General features: G+C 35.6%; 1 protein-coding gene across 1 annotated transcript in view; it reads left to right on the forward strand.

Annotated features, from left to right (window-relative positions):
- DIAPH3 (diaphanous related formin 3) overlaps positions 1-12427 on the forward strand; it is a gene marked incomplete at both ends in the record, with an annotated part of 252852 nt that overhangs the window by 102656 nt on the left and 137769 nt on the right. Inside the window, 2 exon segments of the mRNA XM_082489814.1 lie at positions 6155-6250; positions 7192-7286. Coding sequence (XP_082345940.1) covers positions 6155-6250; positions 7192-7286 — 191 coding nt within the window.

A 12427-nucleotide genomic window follows, 5' to 3' on the forward strand; every position in this document is an offset into this window, starting at 1 on the left:
ACAACAGTGCATGTGTGCACAACTGAACACATGTCTGAAGGAGGTTAGAAGTGATGATCTCTTACTAACTGCTCAGAAAACAAAAGGTAAAATGTAAGAAATATTCAGTATTGCAACAACTGCTATTCCAAAGTTACCGATTAACAGAAATTGTTAAAAAGGGCAGAGGCCTGAATAAACACAAACTTGGAATGCATTGGCACCTTTGCATTATATTTCCCACATATCTGGTGTAGTGAACATGAAGAAGAACAGCAAGTACTCGTGCTTTCTAGGTGTTTGCAATCCAACTTGATGTAAAGTAATGGAAACATTTTCGGTTTCAAAGCTGAGAGGTAAAACTGTGAAACGTTATTTGTATTCCTACCATAGTTAATAGCTTCATACTGATTTTTCAAGTTGTGTATATATGTAGATGTAAACCAAGATGGAACATGAAAGCTTTTTCATAGTACTTGAAACATAGTCTATAAAAGGGCTGGATTAGGCTATTAGGAGTGATGAACAGTCCCTGAGGCTAACATTTGTGTTGATACAAAGTTGGTTGCTCTGTTTGGAAAGAAGAATGTTTACCAGCTTCCTGGTGTCTCGGCCTTCAGGTGTGCTTCCTACTGCTGTGGGCTGTGCCCGGTATCCCTATTTTATCCTTGTTTTTATAAAAAAGGCAAATAGATGTCTTCAATGGTATTGCAAAATGGTTTAGGTCAAGTTCATAATTTCTTTGCTGTTTTGAAGCAGATTGTCACAATTAACTCTGCTGGTGAGTCCTGCAGCTCAGTATAGAATCTGCAAACAGAGCTGTTGGCACCTGTGTAGTGTTACAGTCTAGGTAATAGGCTTGTTGGTGTCCTTTTTGGGGACTGAACTTTGCATTGCTTTGTTGCATGTCATATCATGGGACAGTAACTGTGGAGCTGTTAAAACAATCCAAGTCTCCAAAGACTATGTTCTGTCAGCCAAAAGACATGTATTCCTTGTCAGGCCTTTGATTTCAACACTGGTGAGGACGCACCTGGAGTACTGTATCCAGTTTGGGGTTTCCCAGTTCAAGAGGGATGGTGACATACTGGAGAAAGTCTAACAAAGGGTCATGAAGATGATGAAGGGACAGGAGCATCTCTCCTATGAGGAAAGGCTGAGAGAGCTGGGACTATTTAACATGGAGAAGAGAAGGCTCAGGGGGTATCTTCTCGACGTATATAAACACCTGAAGGGAGAGTGCAAAGAGGATGGAGCCAAGCACTTTTCAGTGGTGCCCAGTGACAGGATCAGAGGTAATGGGCATGAACTGAAACACACGAGGATCCTTCTGAACATCAGGTAACGCTTCGTTTCCTGTGAGGGTGACTGAGCACTGGTACAGGTTTCCCACAGAGGTTGCAGACTCTCCCTCAATCCTTGGAGATATTCAAAAGAACACAATCCTGGGCACCTGGCTTTAGGTGGCCCTGTTTGAGCAAGGGGTCCCTTCCAACCTCAATCATTCTGTGATTTGTAGCAAATTTTTGCTTTGAAAAACTAAGAACTTTTGCAGCATTTGTAATTTAGCTACAACCTTATCTTCTATTAAAAATCTATTCCTTTGATACCAGAAAACTTTTTGGAGATAGAGAGTTTCAGTTGAATATTCTGCTATATGCGGCACAAGCTATCATTTACTTCTAAGAGTTAGACTTCTAAACAGATGAGGTAGACATCTACTTTCATAATGAGACTCAGTATGGGTACATCCTTTGAGCATGTGACCCCAGGCTTGTTCTTTCATTTTTTGGTGAAGACTCACTGCAAGATGACTGTTGCCTTAGCTAAGAGGGTAGGAAAGGTACAAGGTCTTGTATAATTTTCTGTATGCTCTGTTACTTAGTGACAAAATAACTCCATTGAGTGTTCTGTAGATTTCTGTGTAATGTAGTTTTCAAGTTTCATCTGAACTAGGAATTCAAATGTTTTAAAGTAAATGTTCAGATCTGCATGTTCCTTTTGAAGCCTGTATTCCAAGGGTATTTTGTTTTTATTCAGCAGGATGATGTATTTAGAAGATTTTTTTTTTTTCTTTAGCATACAGATGCACAGACGTGATTTTTCTTATGCAAAGATTGTGGGTAGCAGATTATATCAAGACCTGTGACAGAAATGGATATAGTGGATAACAATTAATGCATGTACAATTATTTCAGTGGCACCTACCAGGAATGTTATTGTTTCGGAGTAACTATGTAGGATTCAATTCACGTTTTTATGAAATGTTGTTCTGTGGGCTTCCAACTGTGATGTTGTATTTGTAAAACAGTCCTGGCACCATTCCCTTCAGGACTCTGTTTTCAAGTCAGATCATTGCCACGGGTGGAGGTAGTTGATTACAGCTCAATTTGTATATGAACACATGTTTGAAGAAGACAGTAAAAGCAATCTTTCCAATAGCTAAAACTCTTTTGAGGTATTTGTCCATCTGTACACTGGCAACCATATCTGTTGATTCTGGAGTCACGTTAATAAGGATGTGGGATTGTGGAGACTGTGAAGGGTGTGAGTTGGATTCTGCGTGTTTCAAAGTGCTCTAGCACTTTGTTTCCCAGCCTGAGAGGGCAGAGCAGTTGGAGCAACTCAAAATTACCCAGTGATAGGTGCAGCATCTAGATGGAACTTAAAAGGATGGGTGATTCTTGATGTTTGGCATTCCTTTTTAGTTGTATAATACCTGAAATAAGACATGATTTTGAAAAAAGTTAATGCTTTAATATGATGGTCCAACTTCTGGAGCTGTGAGAGCTTTCTGTGTGTTTTGAGATCCCCTGGTTTGATTCTTCTCTTGTTGGCATGACAACATCTTACACCTATTTCCCTTGATAGTCACCCCCTTTCTGCAGCAGCTGCCCACTCTCGCTGGGCTGCTTTCTTTTTTTCCAGTGTGAGTAGGTGTTTCCCATTTTTCTGTCCTCTGTATACCTTCCTCCCTGCTCCAGTGCCCTCCCCAAATAAAAATCTAATTGCTTTTTTTTCTTTGATTTCCTGTTAATCTATATATTTACCTCACCTATTCGGATCTTTCTATTAATTTTTCTTTCACCTAGTGGGCTTTTTCCCTTTTTTCTTGTTAGAAATAGATAACAGTTTTGTCTTTTTTTATTTGCTCCCTTAAAAGTTAATAAGCAAAAGAGGTAAAAAATTTTAGAGGCGGTAGGAGGTATCAGTGTTTTCATTGGATAGTACGACATTTCTAATAGGGAAGACAAGTAATATGTGCCTTCTGCTTCTTATTGCTGCCAACTACATAAGGATGTGACCTGAATTCTCCTGAAGAAGTGTCATGTAAGTTTGTAGTAATTTAGTTTGTTGCATAATTGTATAACGCTGCATACAGTTCCTGCATGAATTCCTCAAGTAAATATGTTCTATGCTTGTACGTTTTTCCTTAGGGTTGTGATGCCTTTAAGTATACCTGTAACATTGTGCGTAACCCCCTCCTGGGTGAAAATTCCAGAGGAAATTAGTCAGTTCATTTGCAGCATTTTTTCTTGATTTGAAAGTTGGGAGTTAAAATTTCAATTTTAATATTTAACTCCTGATTTTTTTTGTATACTTGTGTATCTGTGTATTATCTTTGTTATAAGAATTGTAATGCATAAATACTGTTTTCTAATTCTGGAAAAGGCAAACATATTTGTATTTTTTCTTTTTCAGCCCCTTATTAGTATCTAGTTCAAGGCTGTCAGGGCAAGCATAAGTAAATGAATAAATTCAGATATTTTCTCTTTTTTTTATCGCGACTAATAAGGAAATTATTTTGTTTCCTGTAAAATGATGATTTGCAAAGTTCCAAGGTAGACATAAAGGTTACCGTATTTTCATTATGATTCAGATGAGTAAGGCATGAAGATGGCATGGAACCTGTGCGACACAGATGCCCAGGTCTTCTAGTGGAATCTGCAGTTCTAGTCTTGATAAGACAGGCAACTCAAAATGATCTTTTAAGAATTACTGTTTTCCACATGTAGCTGATAAGAAATTCGGGAGGTCCATTAAGGTGTGTAAGTGCAGGAGAAAACAGCTGCATGATCCTGAGATCCGTAGCACCTGACATGTGCTTCTGGGTTCTGTAAGGGCTCTTCTTAAAGCATAACCAGAAAAAAGTGAAGCTTTAGTGGTAACCTCCTTTTTATTCAGTAGCTCAAATGTCATTCAGTTCCTTTTGAACATGGGGTATTGAGTTCTCACATTGGTCGTTAAAACCTACTTGTTTTGCTTTCACATGCATAGTAAGCAAAGTGTGTTATTTTTCCTGGGACAGGAGAATGCTAACCTTTCTGGTAAATCTGTGCTAACGGAAGTTCAAGGCCAACTGATTGTTGTGGGCAGGGAGGGGAGAAAGACATGAGGAGGATTGTGGCTTTGTAAATCATTTGCTGGCACCTTGGATATCAGTCCTTCCAAGAACTGCTTTATGTCTTAGCTCAGTAATTTCATTTTTCAGAATACCAGGTTCTTTTCTGAGCTGTGGCAAGTCCCCAACAGGAGTATCATGCTGCCTAGCAGGTGTAGAATGTTAGAAGTGATTTGGGAGATGATTCAAATTTGCATTTCCAGTAACTCAGAAGGGACTAGAATCCAGTTCCTTCAATCCCCATGTGAGGTCTTTTTAAGTTCTTCAGTAGTATCCTAGACAACAAAGCTCAAAGACCTCAAGAGGTCATTTAGGCTGTGTCCCAACCTTAGGCAAAATTTATTGTGCTTAGAAAAACATATTTCAAGATTTAGAATAGTTTGGGTTGGAAGGGACCTTTAAAGGTCATCTAGTCTAAGCCCATTGCAATGAGCAGGGACATCTTCAGCTAGATCAGGTTGCTCAAAGCCCATCCAGCTTGACATAGCTCTCAAAGATCTCTCTTAAAATTTACGGAAGTAATTTCAACGTAGGGAAATCTTCCTGATAATTCATGTTACATCTAGTTTTGTCAAGAATCATCAGAGAGCTAGAAATTTTTATCATATATCTTGGCAAGACTTCTCATCTATATCCATCTCTTTCTGAAGTCAGTAGCATACACTTTTATTACAACATATTTTTCTACTCTCAAATATTTGAAGCACGTATAACTTAATTTGGAACAATCATGCTATAAAAGCTTGGAAACTAATTTCATTTGTGAAATAGAGAATTAGATAAACAATAGTAATACATTGAGTGAATAACATTTGACAGTGAAGATTTGTGCTAGGGGGAAAAAAAAAGAAAGAAAGAAAATAATAAAGGACAACCAGATTGGATTTAAGGAAAGGTGTTTGTGGTTTTGGTCTGTTTTGCTTGTTTGCATAATAATTGGAGTGGTTCCTACTAATACATTATCAAGCCTATGCTGTTATTTTAGGTGAAACTCTTATGACAATGTGTGAATAATGAGAAAAATTCAGCTTACATAATGCATTTGGGAGATCCTATTTGTATGAATTATTTTCTGAAAAGAAAGAATAAGCCAAAAATTCCAGCAATGTTAATGTATGTTTATGCAATAACTTTGTCTTTCTGGTATTTTTAATAAGGTGATTATGTGATTACATCATGTATTTAAAAATACATCTCCTCCTTTTTGGAGGAGATAAGGAAAATAGGTATATACTCATTTACGTTCTAAGGTAATGATAATTTTTTAATATGCCAGTGGTCTTTGATAATTTTGGTGCATATATTTAGACAAAAGTGGTCACAAAAATACTTAAATTTTGGATTGGTTCTTTATTGTTCAGTATTGAGACATATTGACGTATCTTCTTTAGGATTTCTTATTGTTAAAATCCAATTCAGAATATTAACCTGGCCAGGCTGACTGAAGTATGTTGCATGGTGCTTTAAGTATGACTTTCATGACCTCAGACCATTCATAGAATTAACAATTAGTATATTTATTCAGTTTCTATATATTAAAAAAAAATAATCTTGTTCTAGAAGGCTGACAAGCTGACAGATTTGACTGAAGAGCAAAAATTTTGAGAATACAAGCAATAAATGCAAACCCTTTTTTTTGTCTGTATGTTCTATGGTGTGTTCTTTTCTTTGTGAATTGACTACACTTGCTAGCAAATATATTTTCTGAATTCATTAATGTTTCCTCTAAATATTGAGAGTTAACAGTGAGTGTATTTGTGTTTACTTTTGCAGTAAAAAAAGAGGAGGAGGATTTTGAAGAAAAGAAATCCATTAAGAAACGAATCAAAGAATTAAAAGTTTTGGACCCGAAGATTGCACAGAATCTGTGTAAGTAGATTCTGGTTTTATGCCAAAGTACTGTTGTATAAATGTTCCATTAAAATGTCTTTCTTGTCTGAGTGCCTCGTAACCACTTTTTGTTTAAAGCATATGAGAATATGTACGTGTGCAGAGCCCAACCATGTGAGTTGATACAACTGAAACACGTTTAAAAAGACCCAGAAAACAGTTAAAGGTTAACCTTTGTTTAAGACTGAAGTAATTCTCTTCTGTATATATTGAAGTACAAGCATACAGCTATATATCTAATTATCTACCTGTATTTTCAACATATTAATCAAAGAATACTGTCTGCCCCCCCAACCCCCCAGCCCACCCCCCCATCAAAAAAGACAATAATGTCTACGAGATGTCTGGTCGGCTCTCATGTACTTTATGGAAAGAAGGCAATACTCGGTATTATGCAATAATATGCAAATAAAGATGATAAAGTTTTGGAGGAGAGGAGTTCTATAAAGAACAGGTTCCTAAATACTGGCAGAAACAAAATATGTAATGATTGGATTATGGTGAATGAACAAACAGTTTGCATACGAGCATTTTGTTTTTTAACTGTTTATATAGTTTTGGTTTCTCATGGTGCTTTTTTATGAGAAATCTCTGACAAGAAGAAAAAAGTGTAATTGTCACCTCAGCGCAAAATACTAGAAAGGCAATGATTATCCTGCAGGGCAGACTTGTCACTGGCTGCTTAGGGAGCTCTTCTGTGATGCTGGATGTTGTGCATAACAAATAGATAGAGAAGGCTGGAATTGTAGGGGAACAGTTAATTAAAAATACATTTTAAAACTGTTATCTCTTATCTATATCACTTTGCCTAGCGTTTGTTAACCTGTAGATGCTATAGCCTGTTTAACTGGTGTTTTGTAAATAGAAATAAGATTGTTGTTGTCTTGCTTTCTTTGTTACGTGTTGAATCTTTGTTTCAGCAATTTTCCTTGGCTCTTTCCGAGTGCCTTATGAGGAAATCAAAATGATGATATTGGAAGTAGATGAAACACAACTGTCAGAGTCCATGATTCAGGTAAGGAAAATGACCCTTTAAATCCCAATATTTCAGGGTAAGTTTCTCATTAAATAGAAACATGTAGCTAAAAAGCCTCTTAACATAAACTTTTGGATAATAAATCACTGCAAGAATCCTTTTTTTTTCTCTCTATGAACTGTTTATTTTTTTATATTTGTAAGGCTATTTTTTTTTTTTTTTAAATGAAAACAGCTGAATTATATTCTCTATTTTCTGTATTGTCCACACCTAAATTGAGATTTTTTTTCTTTGGTATATATTCAAACAGCATATGGTATTCTGTTTCTTCCCTAGTTACTAATGTTTTCTTTAATTTGTTTCTACCTCTGTCTTATCTACACAAATCTGTTGTTCTGATAAAAAAATAGATGGGAAAAGGTTTGGGATTTTTTGGGGGGTGGAGGTTTTTTCTTTTTGTTTTGGGTTGTTTGTTGATTTTTTTTCCCTTGTCCTGTTAGAGCTGATACAATCCAGGATCTTTCCTTAGGGCATACACAATGACCAATTTTCTGCCCTAGAGTTTATTTGGATAGTGTTTTCCCTTTCTGTATTATTTAATTTGAAGCACAAAATCAGTATGATTCTGTATGGAGACTAAAGAAACTGGGACTTCCTTGTGTTCTTCTGTTATTTAAGTGTTATTTAAGGGCCGATAAGTTGGAGAATTTAATAAAATAATTTAAATACAAATACTTCATTGTAGAACCATGTGAAATAATAATTTGGATGTCTGGAGGTCATTAGATCCAAGCCCCTGCTCAAAGCCACGTCAACTAGAGCAGGTTGCTCAGGGCCATTTCCCATTAAATTTTTGATATCTTCAAGGCTGGAGATTCCATAGCCTTTCTGGACACCTTCCCCAGTGTTGAACTACCCGTGTGGTGAAACACTTTTTCTTGTTTATCTAACTGGAATTTTCATTGTTGCAATTTGTGACCTTGGCCTTCTGCTGCACACCTCCAAGAGGAACCTAACTGCATCTTCTCTGTACCTTCTAGTTGGGTAGGTGGAGACCACGTTAAGATCCCCTGAGGCTTGTTTTCTTACAGTTCAAGATGCCCACTTCTCTCAACCTCTCCGTGCCTGTTATGTACCGTGTTCCCCAGTCATCTTGATGGACATCCATTAGATCTGCAAAGATATGTCTCTAGACCAGGATTGTCTGGCTCTTGGACAGGGCTCCTACATACTGTGATGAACTTCACATTTTTGCTGTTATGGCTCATAAATGTCAAATCATAATTATTATCAATCTGGCATAGATTTCACTTACAGAGGATTTAGATGGCTGATCGTCTACAGCGTACCTGAAAGTGTGTTAGATACACAGTTCCTACTGAAACATCCAAGAAAGATAAAATTAGATTTTCAGAAACGTATGCTTTTTGCAAGAATGTTGATTAGTGAAGAAAGAAATAAGACCAGTAAAAGAGTCATAAAATGAGTTGTAACATTAAGACTCTTTAAGATTCAAATGGGTGGCTTGTACTGCAACACATAGCGATTTGTATTCAAAGGTCACAACAAGGCAAATTTATAGTTGTGTGCTTTGCTTGCAAAATAAATTTCCACCATATTGGAATGTCAAAATAAGGTCCTACTGAGGAGGCTGTACAGTGTTTAGCATGCTCCTTTTATTCCTGCATGCAGTTTGGCCCTCACTTCTTGTCCCATGGATTTCAAAGATCTTTAGATTCTGAGCTATTTGGACTTCGCTTTCCTTTAAAAGGAGCTTGTCTACTCATTGATTTGAAGAACGAGATGTTTCTTTGAAGCAACAAACATGAACCGTCATCTCCAGTGACAGTATATATAATCATTGTATAATTCTCTTTATTTTATTCAATGATGCAGTTAATATTGGGACTGAAACTATTGCTTTGAGGTTGTTAGGAACAGTTTACACCTCTAAGCTGTTTGTTGATTCTAGTTTGCACTTCCATCGCTTTTTCAAGGTTTTCTTCATGCTCAAATGATGCATCTTTACTTTATTTTATTTTGAATAATAGTAGAAATTCTCTAAAATAGCATGAAAAGCTGAGAGATGGAATATGCTGCACTGTTACATTTGGCTTGAACTCTGTTTTAAATAGTCCATGCTTGCTCGGAGACTTTCTCGTGCTATTTGAATATAGCACTGGTTTTCAGCAGTGAAAATTTAGCTTGTTAATGAAATCAGGTTCTCAACAGTACCATGAAGCAACCTGTATATACTAAATAAATACTATATATAAAAATTATGAAAAACTGGCATCTTGATAATTTCTATACGTATTATTTAAAGAAGGCAAAACATTTTTTTGCATCTAGGCTCTGGGAAAAAGATCATCAAAATGTTACAGGCAGTTAATTAATGGCATACTTTTATATGAACCTGTGGTAAATATTCCATCAGTTGCAATAAGCGAAGAAGAAAAACTTTACTTTCATTGAGAATTGCTTTTTTTTTTTTTCTTTTTAGTTTCTTCTGTGGACTGTCATTTCCATCTCAATGGTATATACCTTGGTATAAAGAATGCCTACTTTTCTGTTTATTTAAAACAGATGAAACAACTTAGTCCCGCTTTATTCTCTGTGTAGTAGGCATGGTTACCAATAACAGGAGATACTTTTTGACACTATGCTGATAACCTTGTGGCTCTTTTAATAGGTATTAACGTAGAGTATATTGAAAGTCAGTGTATCCAGTAACCTCCCTATCTATGAAATTGATTCTCAGGTGTTTTTGATGACGTTTGAGTCTTTTTGTGTTTGCTTATGGAGGGGGGAGGGAACAATTTTACTATAAGAGAAGTTGAAGAGCCAAACGAGAGGTGAGGAATAACATCTTACAAGAGGCCAGCAATGCTAGCAGCTGCTGTGATTGAGTGAAAGCCAGCACAGTAGAATAGAAGTGATAATGCTCACATTATCCTCTATGTACACAGTCATATATATAACAAGGCGTACTGTCAGAGGATAGCAGGTCCCACATATTGGGATTTTTTTAGGCATATAAATGATTCAAGAGTATGGATTGGATTTTTTTTTTCAAAATGTTTAAATGCTTGCAGGCCTAAATCAAATGAAAAATTCAGAAGAACTTAGGCTCCAAATTTACTTTGCATGTTTGAATGTCATCATTTTTATCAAACAGTTTCATCCAAGTTTCTTGTTTCTGGGTAAAACAATCCTGTAATAACTTCAAAAAGAGGACCTTTTTAAACTCAAAAAAGCACTTAAGACACCCATCTTCCTTTGGAAGTGATGGAATAATATGCCTTGTTGCTTTAAAAATTTTGTATCTACCTTCACATATGCTCAGGTTACTAAGTAAATTTAGCTATCCAGCTGTATGTCTGTATATCTACCTTTAAGAACCTTCACAAGTGTGTGTTATGGTCATGCTATGCAAATGTAGTCCTCTGTATTTAATCATTCTGAGAAGGGCAAAAGCATACATTGGTTTGCAAGCATATGGCTATTTTTATTTATTTATATAAACTACCTTTGTTATTATGGTATTTCTTCTTTCTAGAAATTTCTTGACTTTATCAATTTTTTCTGTCTAGCTTTAAATATTGTTCAGTGTATCCTAATGTCACGGTTTCTGAAGCTGGAAATTTGTCCTTAATCCTACTCTTCTGTTATGCTTAAGAAGTAAAATGTATCCTCCCCTCACCCCCGCTTTCACTGGTTAGAAATTAAATCTAATTCTTAAAGGCGTAAAAACTCCAAGTCATGTTATAATCCAAATAGTCATTGACTAATTATTGGAATGTTTCTTCTGACTTAGTCAAAATTCTTTATCCTGCTTATTTTCTGTTTGATATTCAAAATGTGTTTAATCTTTAGCAGTTCAAAAGCTTTATCTGAACACCATAAAGCTGCTTTGGTATCAGCTGCTGCTTCAGTTATTTTTTTGTTTGTTTTTTTTTTTTTTTTCCTGATGCTCAATATTGAGAAACAGTCAAGCGTTGTATGAATGTTCTATTGTTTTTGAAAAAGTTTTGTGGTCAGTTTTTCTACATGTGAAAATTATTTTAGCATCAAGCAATAACATTTTAATCTCAATAAAGATTAAGGAACTGTAGTATCTTTAGAGCTGGTTATATAGATATATATCAAGACAAGAAATAAGTGGGCTATGAATTTCTAATTTGAAGTATCTCTTTACACTCCATATCCTTTCATTTTTGCTCGATGTTACTGATCTAGTGCTGGACATCTTCATCCATAATTAATAAATGTAGTCTTTTTTACAAAAATATTTTCCAAATGTAATAATGATAAGGATATATATGATTGCTGTCATAAATTCTTCATGCTGAAAGTCAGTCTGACCATGTCCAAATCAAGCTCCTTAAAATTCAAGTTTGCATTATTATTTTAAGCATCATTATACATTTTTAATAGTTCTCTTTTTTCCTACCAAAATCCTTATTTGAGTGTAGACAGTCTGTTGAAGCAGTCTACTCTTTAACTATCATTTACTCTGACTGTGGTTCATTTAGACCTTTGCTTATAAGTCTAGCTTTTCTTATTTACTGACTTTATTTTCTTGATAAACTATGTTGTCCTTTGGATATCACAAAATGTTGTAAAACAAATTACTTATTGTAGCCCTTAGAATCAAAGTAGGGCTTCTGTTCTTAAAACAGTAACTGTTTTTACACTAAAACAAAACAGTGATTTTGGAAAAAGGACTGTCTGGGTCTTTTATCCATTAGAAGAAAGGTTCGATAAATGCTAAACTACCTTCAAATGACAATTGTTACGAGAGCCAAGAGACTGAGTTATAAAAAACTAAAAGTAGTATTATTGAACAAAATATTCAAGCTGCTTTTAAAAAAACTTAAAAACTTCGGATACATCTGTTCTCTAGTTACAAATCTAGTATTTTCATACTTTAAAAAGAGGAATATCTATACTGCAATCCCAGGATGCAATTGCAACTTGAATAAACACTTCGGGCTGGCTAGCTTTGAACTAGCTAATACGGGTTCTGAAGATAGCATAGAGCCCTTGAGTTGACTAGTGGTATAGGGATATTTTAGAGGTACTAGTTGGAGTTGAATTCTTTCTTCTTAAATTAGGGAAGCATGTTAAGCAAAGCATAGCTGACTTTTTATCTCTCTGGCCCCAGAGGGAGAATTTGT

The sequence above is a fragment of the Vanellus vanellus genome, assembly GCF_965231255.1.
Source record: "Vanellus vanellus genome assembly, chromosome: 1".
NCBI classification, from domain to species: Eukaryota; Metazoa; Chordata; class Aves; order Charadriiformes; family Charadriidae; genus Vanellus; species Vanellus vanellus.